Raw genomic sequence first — 17,936 nt, 5'->3', positions numbered from 1 at the left:
TTTATAAATAATTTCACTTCAGTTGTAAAATATGGTTTAAATAAAAAAATGCCTTTATAAGAGCATTGGTTTCTTTGTAAGACACGTTTTGTCAACCTGAAATTTATTGATGTTTTGGTCTGGCAAACAGGCATTGCTGATAAAATGATCCAGAATAAAAACAAAACATTCAACATGTCTCTGTTGGAGTTTTTCATCCCAAAAGCCACTATATCTTTTAATACCTTTTTAATTTTATCTCAAGTCACTGAAACTCTTAGAACAAACCATTGTAATGGGAGCAAGTCTATTCTGGCTGTGAGATGCAAGTCTTGTTCTCAGTTGATGAGTAGCATGCTGTATTGAATTGACTGTAACGATTCTTGGCGTCATTAGTTTAAGTTCAAAAATTTAATTTTCTTACGTGATGTAATTCAGTACTGCACTTACAGTCCACATCCTTCCAGACAGCTTCTAAGTCGGACAAAAAGAAGAAAAGATTGGTTTCTAAAGACAAAGCTAAATATTAGATTGATCCGCTTCTTTGAATTTGTTGCTATTGTGTGAAAATAAATAATCAGTACTTTCTTTGGAAATTCTGCGTTAATGTTTCATTCAGGAATTTCACAGTTTCAAGTAGGTTTCTATTCTGTAGAAGAGTTTCCATGTTTTGTGTGGATTTTGAATATCAAACCTTGGAGACTGAAGTCATAAACAAAGCCAGTCACTCTCACTTCTGCCTATAATTGCAGGCTAGATACACCCATCAGAGCAATTGTTATTGAGAGCAATTTCAAGCTGCTCATGTAATGAGACTTGATTTAAAGAGGTGGGGACAAAATCTTTCTCCGCATATTCCCACTGATCTTCCTTGCACTTTGAAGAATTCGATTGGATGCTTAACTGGACTGTATAACCTGTGTTAGGCAGTTTAAATCTTTTATTAATTAGTGAACATGTAGACATTAGTCATGACAAATCTCAATTCCAGTTGAGGTTTCAATCATTTGTGGGGGGGACAATGTAGGTCCATGAACATTGAGCTGATGATTAGGGACATGGTGCAGAAAGTATTCTGACAAAGCTGAGTTTTGGATGAGCTCTATTTTAGGATGCATATTGAATTAGTCAATTTTGAAGGTAATGAAGGTGTGGATGAGAGTTTCAACAGCAAATAAGCTGAGATTTGGGCCAAATTGGGTAATCAAGACTATCCATTTCCATCGCTGTATTGTGATGGCATGAATTTGTGATTGGAAGCTTATCTCACAGTGAGATATGACATCAAGAATGCTAATGATCTAGATCAGCCTTCGACAATTGAACTTGTTAGCAAAATTTAAGCCCATGGGATAAATGGGACAGAGGCAGCAAGAATATGAAGTTAGCCAAGTGACAGGAAACAAAGTGTACACACCACCATGGGAGATAAATGGCTTAAGGAGGATACCCAACACTGAGCACCTGATGTAACCAAGGTTTTGTCACCCAAATCAAAAGGAAAAATCATGAAATATTGCTTCAACCAGTTTAAAATATCCGAAAGTTTTCTTGGTCTTATGAGATAGACATTGTGTGTTTTTGCAGCTAGTAGTTTAAATTTTGTGTTCAAATTATTGTCCCATAATTTTGAGGTGGTAATATTGTGTCTGGTGTCCACGCATGTACAGTCAAACAGAGAAAACTGGGAGTTGAGTTCCCATACCTTGTTCGTCCACAGGATGTATTGTTGTAGCCAATTACAGTTAGAATAATTAGAAATAAGAGAATTATAATTAACCTCCAATTATTTGCACATTAATTTCCCTGATAGGAACAATGGGGATCTTAGCCTTCTTCATCCTGATACAATTGTGTTTTTAATTGGAAGGATTACTCATAATTACATGTGAGCGGCCTCTTTGGCCCTGACATTTCTGTTACCAGTGTGAAGTCATTTCCCTGCTGAGGAACATTTTAAAAAATTGTGCATTTTAAATTTTTTTTAATAACATATGGTTAAACGAGACATGCCAACATCAGAACAAAATTGTGATGTTTATACCTCTCTCAACTCTGTGTCAGTGTTCCAATATTTACTTCATTTCCTATGCAGAGATTTGTGTTTTGTTTTATATTTCCCACATTTTTCCATTTGTTTTTCTTGCTGTGAGAATTTTTCAATCTGATTGGTTGATGAGCCTGCCCATGTTGTTGGATGTAGTAGCACCAAAGTCAAGCTGATGTTGAGATGATGGAAAGCAACACTGTAGAGCTCACTGCCGTTTTATGGGCACCTTTTCTCCATTTCAGCAGCATTACTTTACACTGACTGCACAGTTTGGGATAATAGCTTCTTAAGTGAAATTTCAGTTAAAAATGTTCCAACAGCTGTGAGTTTGGCTGCTGTTTTCTGAGACATGATGTTTAAATTGATCAGAGACAGTCATATGTGGAACAATTCATCTCCAGAAGGGAGAAGGTGTTGAGACACTGCTTTGCAACTACGTGACATCATATGCCCCAGTTTCATTCCTGCCTCTTTCATTCTCACCAAATTCAAGTGAACTTGACTTTGCTGGAGTTGGAAATTAGTTTTCTTGTGAGAACCCATCTGCCTTTATATTGTTTGCAATGGGGATAATATTACCCCCAATTTGTACAGGGCCCAGTGAGTTTCTTATTGGAAACCCCCCCTCTACCTTCTCTTTTTGGAAGCAATAAAGCAGCACAGGGAGCATACCTCGCTTGTCTTTTTCTTTTAATTGTTCACAGGATGTGGACATCCCTGGCTAGGCCAGCATTTGTTGCTTATCCCTAATTGCTCAGAGGGCAGTTATGAGTCAGCCACATAGCTGTGGGCCTGGAGTCATAGGTAAGGACACCAGATTTTCCTCCTTAAAGCACATTAACAAACAACCATCAATAAGGTGGCATGGTGGCTCAGTGGTTAGCACTTCTGCCTCACAGTGCCAGGGACCTGGGTTCAATTCCAGCCTCTGGTGACTGTCTGTGTGGAGTTCGCACATTCTCCCCGTGTCTGCATGGGTTTCCTCCTGGTGCTCCGATTATCTCTCACTGTCCAAGGATGTGTAGGTTAGTTGGATTAGCCATGGAATATGCAGGGTTACAGGGATGAGGTGGGGGGAATGGGTTGAGGTGGGATGTTCTTCAGAGGGTCAGTGTGGCCTCAGTGGGCCAAATGGCTTGCTTCTGCTCTGTAGGGATTCTATGATTCTGGTGATTCCATGCTTGCCTCTAGGCAAGCTTTTTTTCCCCAAATTTTATTGAATTGAAAATTCTCCATCTACAGTGGTGATTTGAAATTGTGCCCCGAGAACGTTAAGCTACGGTCCTTGATTACTTGATTGCCATATACCACCCCGTCCTTTCTGGCAGCATGAGAGGTGCTTGGCTCCCCCTGCTCGTATCCTCAATATCAAATGGTCTCGATGTCAGTTTGAGCTGGTGTATGCCATTGCTCCAAGGGTCAGGGAGGCAAGTCAGAGGTCAGTTCCCAGAGCACAAGGCTGTCCTCTGCCGTTATGGCTGATGAGCTGGACTCTGGTCCAATGAATGTCATGTAGATACGAGTGAGCCCGTTATTGGTTTGTTGACCATATCCTTCGGCTGCTTGGAAGTTCATACTCGATCGATACCATCAAGCTGTAGACTGTACATTTGTGATGGTGTTGTTTGTGTATTAAATGTTTCTTGCAAAGAAGCTACATCAAGGTGGCCTTGGAGGAAACCTACTACTGAAGTAGAAATTCATGCAATCCTTAAACTGGACATCTTCTTCTCATTTACACCATTCTCTCCAAATTTGCATCCTTCACTTCATAAAATCCTCAGCTGCACCTTCTTAATGCTCAAGGCTGAAGTGTTAAACTGGCAACACATCTGCCCCTGCACCTCATGGGTGTAGAAGATCCTGTAGCCACCATTCCTTTGGGAAAAAGGATCAACAGTGGTCTTCCTGGAATGTTGGCCAGCTAAAAACAGTTTCCTGTTCATGGGAACTCGGCAGGTGTGGTAGGATCTGTGGGGGGAGAAACAGAATTAATGCCTTGAGTCCATGAGAAATGTTAATTCTCTACACAGATGTTGCCAGGCCTGCTGACTTTCTCAAGGATGTTGTTTTTATTTGAGATTTCCAAAATCTGGAATATTTTGCCTTTAATGGTGGCACGATGGCTCAGTGGTTAGCACTGCAGCCTCACAGCACCAGGGACCCGGGTTTGATTCCAGCCTCGGGCAACTGTCTGTGTGGAGTTTGCACGTTCTCCCTGTGTCTGTGTGGGTTTCCTCCGGATGCTCCGGTTTCCTCCCACAGCCCAAAGATGTGCAGGTTAGGTCGATTGGCCACGCTAAATTGCCCGTAGTGTTCAGGGGTGTGTGGTTTATAGTTTATGGTTTATAGGGGGATGGGTTTGTGTGGGATGCTTCAAGGGGCTGTGTGAAATTGTTGGGCCGAAGGGCCTGTTACCACACTGTAGGGAATCTAATCTGCTCTAATTGCTATTTATGGGATTTCACGGCTTTTCGTTTTGTTCCCTGCCACAGAACTTACATTTCAAAAGCTTAATATTTGTTTTTTGGGCGTCCTTTAGTTGTGAATGTTGCCATTTAAAACCAATTTTTAAAATATTACTAAGGTTCCTAATAAATATAAGGAATTTGTTGGAAATCTTAAAAATGATTCACAGATTCATAAAACGGCAAAAATATCAACATTAATAAAGAAAACTGTCATTGAAACGTGAGACCTTTTGCAGGACCTTTTTCAGAACCTCTCACGCATGGATCATTCTCCAGTCCGTTCCCATGAAAACATATTATTTTCAGCTTCATTGCAATGTGTTCAAATATTTAAGTTGAAACTGGTGCACACAGCTTTAGAAATATCAAAATGTTGGTCTGAAGTATTTACACTTGTAACAAAAATGAAGCAGTTCCATTAAAGGCAGAACATTGATATATCTGAATGGGCTAAAGTTTCTCTACACGCTATAGTATGATCATCACAGCTGGTGGTTGAACTGCTCTGTTGAAGCTTTGTGTTTTTACAGGCAATGGAATAATGATAAAGATAATGTTTACAGACACAGACTGGCACCTGCTGATGTACACAGACATAATCATGGATTAGTACAGGCTAACATGTCAAAAACTCATGCCCTACACATGCAAACATAAGGATTGATACAGAAATGTGCTCACTGATATGCATAAACCACACTTACTTCGACCAGATGACACGCACGCTCTGACCTGTGCCCGCATAAGTGCACAAACTCAACTGCTTACAGATCCAGACCCAGTGTAACATGCACAAATACAGAATGCTAATAATTTTAATCAAAGTGGCACCCTTGTATTGCCCGATCTTTCTGTGTACCAGTCCTGATCGTTGATCCATCAGGATAGTAATTTCAATCTCTGAATCTTCTGTGTTACAGCATATCGTAAAGAATCTGCTCCCCAGGTTCTGTTACCAGAAGAAGAGAAAATAATTGTTGAAGAAACCAACAGCAATGGGCAAACGATCATCGAAGAAAAGTAAGAACAATCTGCAAATGATTCCAAGTCCTGTATGTTGTACTGCTCAGTTTAAACATTTGTGCAAGTTATTGAACATAAGTGAACAAGTTGTGGGTACCGGTTCTTTGTTGTACAAAGAGTGAGATGGGGGTGGCTAACCACTGATATTTAGCTGGTTGAACAGCAGTAGGTCTCCCCGTCCAGCGTGTGGGATGTATTCCTAAGGAGAGAGGGTGGCCCCTCTAAACATGGGTGCCCACTCTGAAACATATATGCATCAGATACTACCATGGAGATGCTTCAAGTGTGGACATATAATGGAAAGATTGATAGGCTGGACCTGTTAGAAAACTTGGGAGTGACCTAATAGAAATATCTAAAATTATGAAAGGTTTTAATAGAGTGAATACATAGAAACTAGATTCTCTTGTGAGGACGAGCTTTACCAGATGTAGTCCGTGCATGATATTCACCAGAGAATCCAATAATGAATTCAGAAGAAACTGCTTCACACAAAGTGTGGCATTAAAGTGGAACTTGCTACCACAGTGTAAATACTGCAGATGCATTCAAGCAGAGGTTAGAAAAATTTCTGAGGGAGAAGGGAATCAAGATGATGCAGGCAGATTTAGATGAAGAGATGGGAAGAAGCTCCAGTGAAGCGTCAGCATCTGCATAGACTAGTTGGATAGAATAGTCTGTTTCTGCGCCCTGTATCCAAAATACTGTATCATTCTGGATAGGTACACAAGGGTGAAAAGGCACAGGAAATAGCTGGCCTTTCAGCAGAGTCATACTGATAACTAGAATGGTGAAATCTAGGAGGTAATATGGCATCATTTAATGGTTGCATGAAAACATATGCTGGAGTTGCTGTGACTGTATGAGAGTTTGGTGCACTGCTGCAGACACATTGTAAGGTGCTGACCTACCTCTCTCATGTTGTTATTCATTAACATTGCTCATCCAAGCTGGAACAATATAATTTCTGCTCTTTGAGGTTTAAGTTCCTGTTCCTGTTAATGTACAGTTGTATCCTTTTAGTATTAATGGATTGTAGTACAACTATATAGGATTCATTCAATAACTTGGAAAATGTTGCTGGCTTTAAGCACATAGAATATCGGAAAGTGGAAAAAAACTCAAGCAGGAACTGAAACGTAAGTGTAGAGAAGGTGCAAATGGTAACAGATTCATTAGCATTAACTGCTGTCTGGATAAGTGGAAACCATTTGAAATGATGACCTTAATGCTGTTCTTAGTAACACTTGATGAAAAGATGAAGTGCTATTCCTTGAGTTTTTGTTGAGCTTCACTGGAACAGTGCAAAAGGCTGAGTACAGAGAGGTCAATGTCGGTATGGGGTGAAGAATTAAAGTTACAGGAATCCGGAATTGCCTAATGAGTAGGAGGTGTTCCACAAAGCAGTCACCCAAATTTCTCTAACTTCTAACTTATCACCTCAGCAGAGTCACATTTTTAACCAGTTCCATTGTCACTTATGGTTTCCTTTTCAAACAGGAGCCTCGTGGACACTGTTTATGCATTGAAGGATGAGGTGCTGGAGTTAAAGCAGGTAAAGCCATCACCAACAGCAGATTGCAGATATCGCACTGGATTCCTTCATGTCATTTCCACGTGAACAATTGCCACAGGCAGGTGGGCAGGGGAAGGAGTAAAGGGACAAGATGTGGAAGGGTTAAGGTGATGGCATACATCAAGTTACTGTATGTATAAGTAGCATACCTTACTCATTCTGCGAAAACTGTGCTGACACCAGAACTGATACAAGGCACATTCCCATCAATGGCACTTTTGTTCCTGTGTTAAAAGGTCATGCGTTCAAGCCCAACCGCAGAAACCTGAGCACATAATCCAGCTAAACTTTCCAGGTGTGCGACTGAGTCACCACTGCACTGTCGGAGGGTCAGTACTGAGGGAGTACTGCACTGTCAGAGAGTCAGTACTGAGGGAGTGCTGCACTGTCAGAGGGTCAGTACTGAGGGAGTACTGCACTGTCAGAGGGTCAGTACTGAGGGAGCGCTGCACTGTCAGTGGGTCAGTACTGAGGGAGTGCTGCACTGTCAGAGGGTCAGTACTGAGGGAGCGCTGCACTGTCAGAGGGTCAGTACTGAGGGAGTGCTGCACTGTCAGAGGGTCAGTACTGAGGGAGCGCTGCACTGTCAGAGGGTCAGTACTGAGGGAGCGCTGCACTGTCAGAGGGTCAGTACTGAGGGAGCGCTGCACTGTCAGAGGGTCAGTACTGAGGGAGTGCTGCACTGTCAGAGGGTCAGTACTGAGGGAGCGCTGCACTGTCAGAGGGTCAGTACTGAGGGAGCGCTGCACTGTCAGAGGGTCAGTACTGAGGGAGCGCTGCACTGTCAGAGGGTCAGTACTGAGGGAGCGCTGCACTGTCAGAGGGTCAGTACTGAGGGAGTGCTGCACTGTCAGAGGGTCAGTACTGAGGGAGCGCTGCACTGTCAGAGGGTCAGTACTGAGGGAGCGCTGCACTGTCAGACGGTCAGTACTGAGGGAGCGCTGCGCTGTCAGAGGGTCATTGGGTAAAATGATAAACCAAAGCCCTATTGGGATTATGAAATGAATATAAAAGAATCCCACAACTCTATTCTGAAAAGAAGTAGCAGAGTTCTCATTGACGTCCTGAGCAGCATTCCACCCTCCACCAACTTCACCAGAACAGATTGCGACTTGTTGCTAAATTGTTGCAGTACACGTGGAGACAATTGGCTCATTGCATCTTCACAAGCTCTCTCATTGAGTGTTATAACTCAAGTAATGCCCTTATGAATTCTTCAAGTGAATCTACCTCCATCACACTTCTTGCCAAGCATTCTAAACCCTAACTCATCACTCTGTGAAAACATTTTTCTTGCATTATATTTGGTTCTGTTACAAATTATCTTCTACCTGTGCCCCCTCGTCCTTGATCCTTTAATGAATGGGAACAGTTTTTCCTCCCTGCAATCTTTTCTGTCCCCTCATGAATTTGAAATGTGCTGTTCAGTTTCTTCAGAACCCTCTGCTGTCCAAGGACACAGTCTCCATGTCTCATAACTGAAGTGTTTCAGTTCGGAACCATTCTTGCCAACATTTTCTGCACTGTCTGAACCGTGTCTCATCCTTCAAGTATAGACCTGGAAATTTCAGCATTAAACTCCTTGTTTCAGTATGCCATGCTTTTATGAGTAAAGTTCAGGCCTCTGTTCTTGCACACTCTTTAGGGGAGCAGTAGAGATGAGACTTTTATTTTCTCTAAGTTTTGTGTGGTAGAGGTGGAATAACTATATGAAGAAGTAGATAGGTTCCCGTTAGGTAAGGAAATTGCGGGAGGCCTGGGGCAAATGGGAATTTGGAATTCAAAATGCGTGCAGATCAATCACGGTCTTATTGAATAGCAGGCCAGGCTGGAGAGGTCAAGAGGTCAACTTCTCCTATTTTGTATGTGCCATTTTTCTTATACAGTATCTCCACATGCCTTTTATCCCCTCACACTTCCATTTGTGTGATCTTGCTGTGCTCAAATTAGCTGCAGTGATTCCTACATTGAAACAAAGACTGCACTTTCAAAAATTACACTATTGGCTGTGGATCGCTTTGGGAAATCCTGAAGTTGTGAGTTTTATCAATCTATTTCAAAGAATTAGCGAAAAATAACTTCCAAAAATGAAACCACCTGGAGTCGAATGAACAGAGACTTCAGTGAATTGGACCAGTGTTGACACCCCTGCCTACACCTAAGGACTTTTGTCACATTCCCCAATCCTGAATCCTGGGCTGTGCCAGATAATTCCCTGTTATTATTTACTCTGCAATGGCTCTGTTAATCTTCTGTTCTGAATTTTGTGCTGCAGGAAAATAAGAAGATGAGACGTTCCCTGGATGACGAACAGCGAGCTCGTAAGGAGTTAGAGAAACTGGTCAGAAAAGTTCTGAAGAATATGAATGATTTCTCTTGGGATGAGACCAATTTATAGTGAACCTGTAACTTTGCCTGCAAGAGGTGGGACACAAACAGCAGGCTGGAAATGTCTGTTGCTGACAATTTTCAAATGAGCACTTAACATGTTCCTCCACCATTGACGTGTTCACTGTTTTATCAAAATCTGGTAAATTTTAAATAAGTCCACCATCCATAAAACAGCAGACTGGAGATTGCCATACACAAGTGTTATGCTTGTGAGTATTACAAGCTGTAATCTCCATGCTGTGCTAGGCTGTAGGTTACCTGGAGGGTGGCTGTGGAATCTAGCCCAGCTGATTCGCTCCTTGCCCAATTTTTCCGTCCTTGGATGCCCTGAAAGTCTTTTACGGCAGAATCACCAGACGGAAACAATACGGCACTGGAAATGTGGCACTTGCTAAAATAACTTCATCTACAATTGTAATCAATAGGAAAATGATTATCAGGGATTTTGACTTGTCTTTCGATTTAATGTCAGCAATTTGAGGTCAGAGTTGGATGAGAGAGGACCAATTTTTGCACTGGACATTGCATTTTGGGTCTGCAAACAGAATTGTGTGGACGCTGGGCAATTTCAGTGGCTAGTTTTTGTTTTAACCTTTTAAGCCTTCTAACGAATTCGCTTTGATGAAATGTTCACAGTTTGTTTTGAAATTCCTTCTATGACTGAGGCTCAATGAAAACAATATCTGCAAATCTGTGTGTTGTGAACAATGTATTGTGCATGTGAAGCTCAGTGCATTCTTGTGTTGAGGTGAGAAAGTTGTAGGCTAAGTCTTTTTCTTACAGATTTAATCACAGTGCTGCAGCCTGGACTCTGAATCTAGGGCATCATGGTAATGCTTTGAAAATCTCTGCTCTCACCCGAAGCCTCTCTGGAAGAAACCAGAAACCAAGGAAGAAGCATTGAAAGAGCACTCCTAGCTGTAATATTTTGGATGATTCAGGCAAGCTCCCCTGTTCTAATCCCCTCCAGCAAGATGTTATATTAGGACCTCTACTGATCTTGAACAACCGACATAAGATGTAGTAAAGGATGAAAGGGCATTCAGACAGCTGGGAGCTCAAGCTGTGTTAGACTTCTGACTCATATGGCTCTGTCTCGTACAATATTTAAAAAAAAATTGTTTTGCCATGTAACATTTTCCTGAACCAGTGAGAATGATGGTTAGTATCATTCTCCAACCCAGCAATGCACATCCATTAGAACAGCTGATAGGACTAGTTAAGAGATTTCCACCCACATGCACATTGCTCACTGTAGAAGCACAAACAAGCTGTTCTGTTTAAAACCTTGATAATAAAATGTGAGGCTGGATGAACACAGCAGGCCAAGCAGCATCTCAGGAGCACAAAAGCTGACGTTTCGGGCCTAGACCCTTCATCAGAGAGGGGGATGGGGGGAGGGAACTGGAATAAATAGGGAGAGAGGGGGAGGCGGACCGAAGATGGAGAGTAAAGAAGATAGGTGGAGAGGGTGTAGGTGGGGAGGTAGGGAGGGGATAGGTCAGTCCAGGGAAGACGGACAGGTCAAGGAGGTGGGATGAGGTTAGTAGGTAGCTGGGGGTGCGGATTGGGGTGGGAGGAAGGGATGGGTGAGAGGAAGAACCGGTTAGGGAGGCAGAGACAGGTTGGACTGGTTTTGGGATGCAGTGGGTGGGGGGGAAGAGCTGGGCTGGTTGTGTGGTGCAGTGGGGGGAGGGGATGCACTGGGCTGGTTTAGGGATGCAGTAGGGGAAGGGGAGATTTTGAAACTGGTGAAGTCCACATTGATACCATATGGCTGCAGGGTTCCCAGGCGGAATATGAGTTGCTGTTCCTGCAACCTTCGGGTGGCATCATTGTGGCAGTGCAGGAGGCCCATCATGGACATGTCATCAAGAGAATGGGAGGGGGAGTGGAAATGGTTTGCGACTGGGAGGTGCAGTTGTTTGTTGCGAACTGAGCGGAGGTGTTCTGCAAAGCGGTCCCCAAGCCTCCGCTTGGTTTCCCCAATGTAGAGGAAGCCGCACCGGGTACAGTGGATGCAGTATACCACATTGGCAGATGTGCAGGTGAACCTCTGCTTAATGTGGAATGTCATCTTGGGGCCTGGGTTCCATCCCCTATTCCCAATTCCTCCGCCTCCGCCGCATCTGCTCCCACGATAAGACATTCCACTCCCGCACATCCCAGATGTCCAAGTTCTTTAAGGACCGCAACTTTCCCCCCACGGTGATTGAGAACGCCCTTGACCGCGTCTCCCGCATTTCCCGCGACACATCCCTCACACCCCGCCCCCGCCACAACCGCCCCAAGAGGATCCCCCTCGTTCTCACACACCACCCTACCAACCTCCGGATACAACGCATTATCCTCCGACACTTCCGCCATTTACAATCCGACCCCACCACCCAAGACATTTTTCCATCCCCTCCCCTGTCTGCTTTCCGGAGAGACCACTCTCTCCGTGACTCCCTTGTTCGCTCCACACTGCCCTCCAACCCCACCACACCCGGCACCTTCCCCTGCAACCGCAGGAAATGCTACACTTGTCCCCACACCTCCTCCCTCACCCCCATCCCAGGCCCCAAGATGACATTCCACATTAAGCAGAGGTTCACCTGCACATCTGCCAATGTGGTATACTGCATCCACTGTACCCGGTGCGGCTGCCTCTACATTGGGGAAACCAAGCGGAGGCTTGGGGACCGCTTTGCAGAACACCTCCGCTCAGTTCGCAACAAACAACTGCACCTCCCAGTCGCAAACCATTTCCACTCCCCCTCCCATTCTCTTGATGACATGTCCATGATGGGCCTCCTGCACTGCCACAATGATGCCACCCGAAGGTTGCAGGAACAGCAACTCATATTCCGCCTGGGAACCCTGCAGCCATATGGTATCAATGTGGACTTCACCAGTTTCAAAATCTCCCCTTCCCCTACTGCATCCCTAAACCAGCCCAGTGCATCCCCTCCCCCCACTGCACCACACAACCAGCCCAGCTCTTCCCCCCCACCCACTGCATCCCAAAACCAGTCCAACCTGTCTCTGCCTCCCTAACCGGTTCTTCCTCTCACCCATCCCTTCCTCCCACCCCAAGCCGCACCCCCAGCTACCTACTAACCTCATCCCACCTCCTTGACCTGTCCGTCTTCCCTGGACTGACCTATCCCCTCCCTACCTCCCCACCTACACCCTCTCCACCTATCTTCTTTACTCTCCATCTTCGGTCCGCCTCCCCCTCTCTCCCTATTTATTCCAGTTCCCTCCCCCCATCCCCCTCTCTGATGAAGGGTCTAGGCCCGAAACGTCAGCTTTTGTGCTCCTGAGATGCTGCTTGGCCTGCTGTGTTCATCCAGCCTCACATTTTATTATCTTGGAATCTCCAGCATCTGAAGTTCCCATTATCTCTGTTTAAAACCTTGCCTGTTTAATGAAGACTGTTCCAGTGGGACAAAAAAAAAGTTTGCAGCATTAATTTTTTCCCTTTCTAACAACTGGGAACTTTCACTTTCAGTTTGGACAGGTTATTGTGAAATGCACAGGCCGTATTTCTCCTGGCACATGAGGTTGCATAGTGACGGCCTGATTTATAAAATGAACTGATGGAATTTTCAAATTTTGCATAAATATTTTCAACAGTTAAATCAGTACTTACCAAAGCTAACTCTGATATGTTGCAAGTGTGATTAGTAACTACTGCAGTTTTTTTTTCAAATTGCCGGAACCTTAGTAATCAGTCTAACTTATACAGCATAATAATCTGTAGCGAGGCATCAATCAGGCAAAATTGGAAGAACAAAGTTTATTATATATTTTTTGTTCAGGTTGTTTGTCAAGAGTTATGGTATCTTCACGGCTCACAGGTTATTTCACATCTGTCAGTTGCTCCTCTCCGTCTCTCTCTCTCTCTCTCTCTCTCACACACACATACAAACTCTACAGAAAATGTGGGGTTATGGCCTCCTGCGCACTTAAAGCTGACCTCAGGAAACCATACACATTGTGGTCGTGGCTGACTCAATCTGATTCTGAATTAAAGTGTAGAAAATCAGGAGAATGCCCCTGTGTTCCAAGACTGAAGCGCACAAGCCCATTGGTATAGTCATGCATTTGGACCAACCACTGGTCTTGAAAATTCTTGACCATGGATAAAGGGGTTCTTAAAAACGCCAGAAGTTTGACAGAACTAACTGGTACAGCAGACTGGTGAAAAGTCACAGTGTGAATCACCACGTGTGCCAAGATGTATGTTGGTATTTTCCAGGATTGCAGTATAACTGCTGGATCTCTGAGCTGCATGTTGCATGCAAGGAACAGCAGTTGCCTGGCTGTTTGGTTTATTTTGCATTGGTATTGGGTCTGAGTCTTGGTGGATGGGAGAGGTTTCTATTTAAACTTAATCCTGTGTGAGACTATTAATTTGAGGATCTGGTGATATTACAAATAGGGGATAGAGAACTAACAGCTCTTTCAGTTTCTAAACAGGACATTGACTTTTTTTATTAAACAAACTTTATGCACCATTGCTGATCTGTTCTTGTTTTATGGGTTGAACGGATGTTGTAGGCTGTGAAACCTCCAAGGCTTGGTTGACTAAAGCTGTCATCTTCACTCGTGCAGTCTAGTAGTTAATGGTGATGGGTGTTGGATCTATTTTTGATTAATTGTGATCTTCATGAATATTTATTTTATCAGCTTGGAAAGTCTGCTGCTCTAATTAAGCTGCCAGTCCTAATTCTCCAGTACCATCTCCCAGTGTCATTCAGCTGTAATTATAGGGACTGAAATATCTTTGGCAATCATTGAGCAGGTCATTTTAATGGGCTGATGATTTGATATGTTTGTTTTTAACCCTAAGTGGTTAATTAGAATATCCCAGCAATGTGTTTTAACATTTCCCCATCCGTGAAAGATATAGCATAGAGGGAACAAACTTGTTTAGATACTTCCAGATTTCTGTGGCTGACTGGTGTTTGTGATTTAGGATTTCCTTTGTAAATAGATTTAATAAAATGATTAACTGAAACCAGAATTTCTTATCCTGTCTGAATTGTTTATGTTCAAATATCTACACTTAATTCTGTAAATACAACGGATGCAACGTGCAAATCACAAACTCCTCATTTATATACGGTGTTACCTGTTCATTGTGAGTTGCCTTTACTGACCCTGCAAGAGCCTGCCTAATTCATGTCATTCCCAGTTTACCAACAATTGTGTTGCACTGCACATGTTTCATTAATTTGTATTCTCAAAGAAATCTGATTTTTTTCACTCTGCCGGTTACCCAAAGATGTTACTGTTGTCACCGACACTTTCAACAGGGACAGCGCAGTTTGATAGGATCAGCATGATATCGAGTTTTTTTTTCTCTCACCAAGACCTCGTACAATTGCATCAAAACATCCGTGCTCCCGTACTTGAATCTTCTCGCTACGAAGGTGCCATTGCATCTGTCTTCTTCATCGTTGCTGCACCTGCATGCTTACTTTTGATGACTGGTGTACAAGGACACCCAGATGTTGTTATAACTCTCCCTTTCCCTATGTATTGCCATTCAGCCAAAGCTCTAACTTCCTGTATTTGCTACCAACGTGGCTAATGTCACATTTATCCAAATTACACTGCGTCTGCCATGCTTTTGCACACTCACCCAGCCTATCTAAATCACACTGAAGCATCTCTGCATCCTCCTTGCAGTTCTCCCACCCAGCTTCGTATCATCTGCAAACTTGGAGGTACAGTATTTAGTTCCCTGATCGAAACTGATTGATTATATTGTGAATAGCTGGGTTCCAAGCACTGCCTGCCACTTGGAAAAAGACCCCTTTCTTTCTGCTGTTTGTTTGTTGTCTGCCAACCAGTCCTCAGTACACCACTCCCAAACCCATGCGATTTAATTGTACATGCTAATCTCATATGTGGGGCCTTATTGACAGCCTTCTAATAGTCCAATAATCACATCTGCTGGATCACCCTAATGCACTCCAGTAGTCATGGCCTCAAAAAATTCAAGTGGATTTGTTAAGTATGACTCATGCAATTCCTTGGAGGAATGTTGTTGCTAAAGTTAACCATTATGGTGTGATATATTTCAGGATAAGAATATAAGGTAATTTTGTACCTTTTGCACAAGCTGTCTTGTCTGTGGGTCAGACAGTGAAAGATGCTGAGTGGATGTTCAATTCATTGTAAACCTGAGACTGGAACTGATGCTATGTTGTATTGAAAGGCAAGGCAGTTGTTTCTGGTGTTCAACTTTATTCATTCGTGAAGCAAAGGATAAAATTTGATCAGTGTTTGCAAGGCACTGAAATGTTAAATGTTTCAAATTGCTGAGTTTCTTGTATAACCAACACCATGTTGCATGTGGCTCAGGCTTTAATCTTGGGATGATAACTTTGAGGGTCTGCTTTCTAATTTAACCCAGAGTTGCTCATAATTCCTGAGCTGAATCTCTTTTCCAGTTCCAGTAATCTCATAGGCACTAACGTGGACCATGACAACTGCATCCTTCCTGTCCCAAAATAAAGTTCCTGAACCATGGCATAAGCAAAGCAGCACAGCCTTCAGGACACTCTCTTTGCTGCAGAGGACAATGTTTAGTCCCCTTACTCTCTTATTCCCCCATTTCAGAAACATTTTTCTTTTGTCCGCGCACTTGAATTGCACGTTGTACCATGATACTGTCGGTCAGTTTGCTCATCATTCCTACCCTCCTCTCTCTCTTTCTCTTTCTCTCTCTCTCTCTCTGCCCTCATCCACACCAGGAGACAGAACCTCACACTTATTGAACAAGGGCACAGGCTCTTACCAAATCTACGTTCTGGTTCCAAATAACTCTCACTCACAGTCACACCCTTCTGTCTCTGACCACAGACCAAATTTGATATAATCAGTTTCAGAGTCCAGAGGAAAGGCAAGCAGCTTTTGTTCTCCTTTATTCATTCACAGGATGAGGGTGTCACTGCCCAGGCCAGCACTTACTGTCCATTGGGCATTTAAGAGTCAACCACATTTCTGTGGGTCTAGAATCACATGCAGATCAGACCAGTTAAGGATGGCAGTTTCCTTCCTGAAAGGACATTAGTGAACTAGGTGGGTTTTACCCAACAATCAATAATGGATTCACAGTCATTGTTAGATTTGTAATTCAGGGTGTTAATTGAATTTAAATTCCACCATCTGTCGTGGGGTTCGAACCAGGGTTCCCGGAACATAATCTAGGTCTCCAGATTAACAGTCCAGCGATAATATCACTAGGCCGTCGCCTTCCCCCTTGATGCTTGTAGCATCAGAGAGGACTGAAAAGTAGAATGTATCAGGGTTCCCAGGCGGAATATGAGTTGCTGTTCCTGCAACCTTCGGGTGGCATCATTGTGGCAGTGCAGGAGGCCCCTGCAGCCATATGGTATCAATGTGGACTTCACCAGTTTCAAAATCTCCCCTTCCCCTACTGCATCCCTAAACCAGCCCAGTTCGTCCCCTCCCCCCACTGCACCACACAACCGGCCCAGCTCTTCCCCCCCACCCACTGCATCCCAAAACCAGTCCAACCTGTCTCTGCCTCCCTAACCGGTTCTTCCTCTCACCCATCCCTTCCTCCCACACCAAGCCGCACCCCCAGCTACCTACTAACCTCATCCCACCTCCTTGACCTGTCCGTCTTCCCTGGACTGACCTATCCCCTCCCTCCCTCCCCACCTATACTCTCCACCTATCTTCATTTCTCTCCATCTTCGGTCCGCCTCCCCCTCTCTTCCTATTTATTCCAGCTCCCTCTCCCCATCTCCCTCTCTGATGAAGGGTCTAGGCCCGAAACGTCAGCTTTTGTGCTCCTGAGATGCTGCTTGGCCTGCTGTGTTCATCCAGCCTCACACTTTATTATCTTGGATTCTCCAGCATCTGCAGTTCCCATTATCTCGAATGCAGTGAAATAACTGCGTGGAGCTTTTACAAGGCGATGTGTGATTTGTTCGCCATCTGCTGTTCACTACTGGGAACTTCAGCGAACCGGGACCCAGCGCTGCCCCCCAGTGGAGAAACGCAGTATTTAACTCTCATTGCAGCTGGTAGCCTCTATCAGCAATGGGATGAAGAGAATGAATCCTTATTGAAAGGGAATGGTTGAACCAACTGTTTGGATAGATAGAAACACAGGAAACATAGAAAATAGGAGCAGGAGTAGGTCATTCAGTCCTTTGAGCTTCCTCTGCCATTCAATATGATCATAACTAATCATCCAGCTCACCACCCTGTTCCAGCTGCCTCCCCCTACTCCTTGACTCTTCTCGCGCTAAGAACTACATTCTAATTTTTTCTTGAAACCATTCAATGTTTGGGCCTCAACTGCTTTGGGCAGCACAGTGGCTCAGTAGCTAGCACTGCTGCCTTACAGTCTCAGGGACCTGGGTTTGATACCACCTTCAGGTAACTGTAGAGTTTGCACATTCTCCCGTGTCTG

General features: G+C 43.9%; 1 protein-coding gene across 4 annotated transcripts in view; it reads left to right on the top strand.

Moving 5' to 3' along the window:
- LOC125453209 (rho guanine nucleotide exchange factor 7-like) overlaps window positions 1-10,806 on the top strand; it is a 123,403-nt gene extending 112,597 nt beyond the window's left edge. For all 4 annotated transcript variants that reach the window (XM_059646440.1, XM_059646439.1, XM_059646442.1 and 1 more), the window contains 3 exons: window positions 5,421-5,520; window positions 7,024-7,078; window positions 9,375-10,806. In XM_059646440.1, coding sequence (XP_059502423.1) covers window positions 5,421-5,520; window positions 7,024-7,078; window positions 9,375-9,497 — 278 coding nt within the window. In that variant the 3' untranslated portion in view covers window positions 9,498-10,806. The remainder of the gene's footprint in view (window positions 1-5,420; window positions 5,521-7,023; window positions 7,079-9,374) is intronic.
- The last annotated feature ends 7,130 nt before the right edge of the window (window positions 10,807-17,936 follow it).

The sequence above is a fragment of the Stegostoma tigrinum genome, chromosome 6, assembly GCF_030684315.1.
Source record: "Stegostoma tigrinum isolate sSteTig4 chromosome 6, sSteTig4.hap1, whole genome shotgun sequence".
NCBI classification, from domain to species: Eukaryota; Metazoa; Chordata; class Chondrichthyes; order Orectolobiformes; family Stegostomatidae; genus Stegostoma; species Stegostoma tigrinum.
Note: the sequence above shows the minus strand (reverse complement) of the source record. Positions and strands in the feature narration are given on the sequence as shown.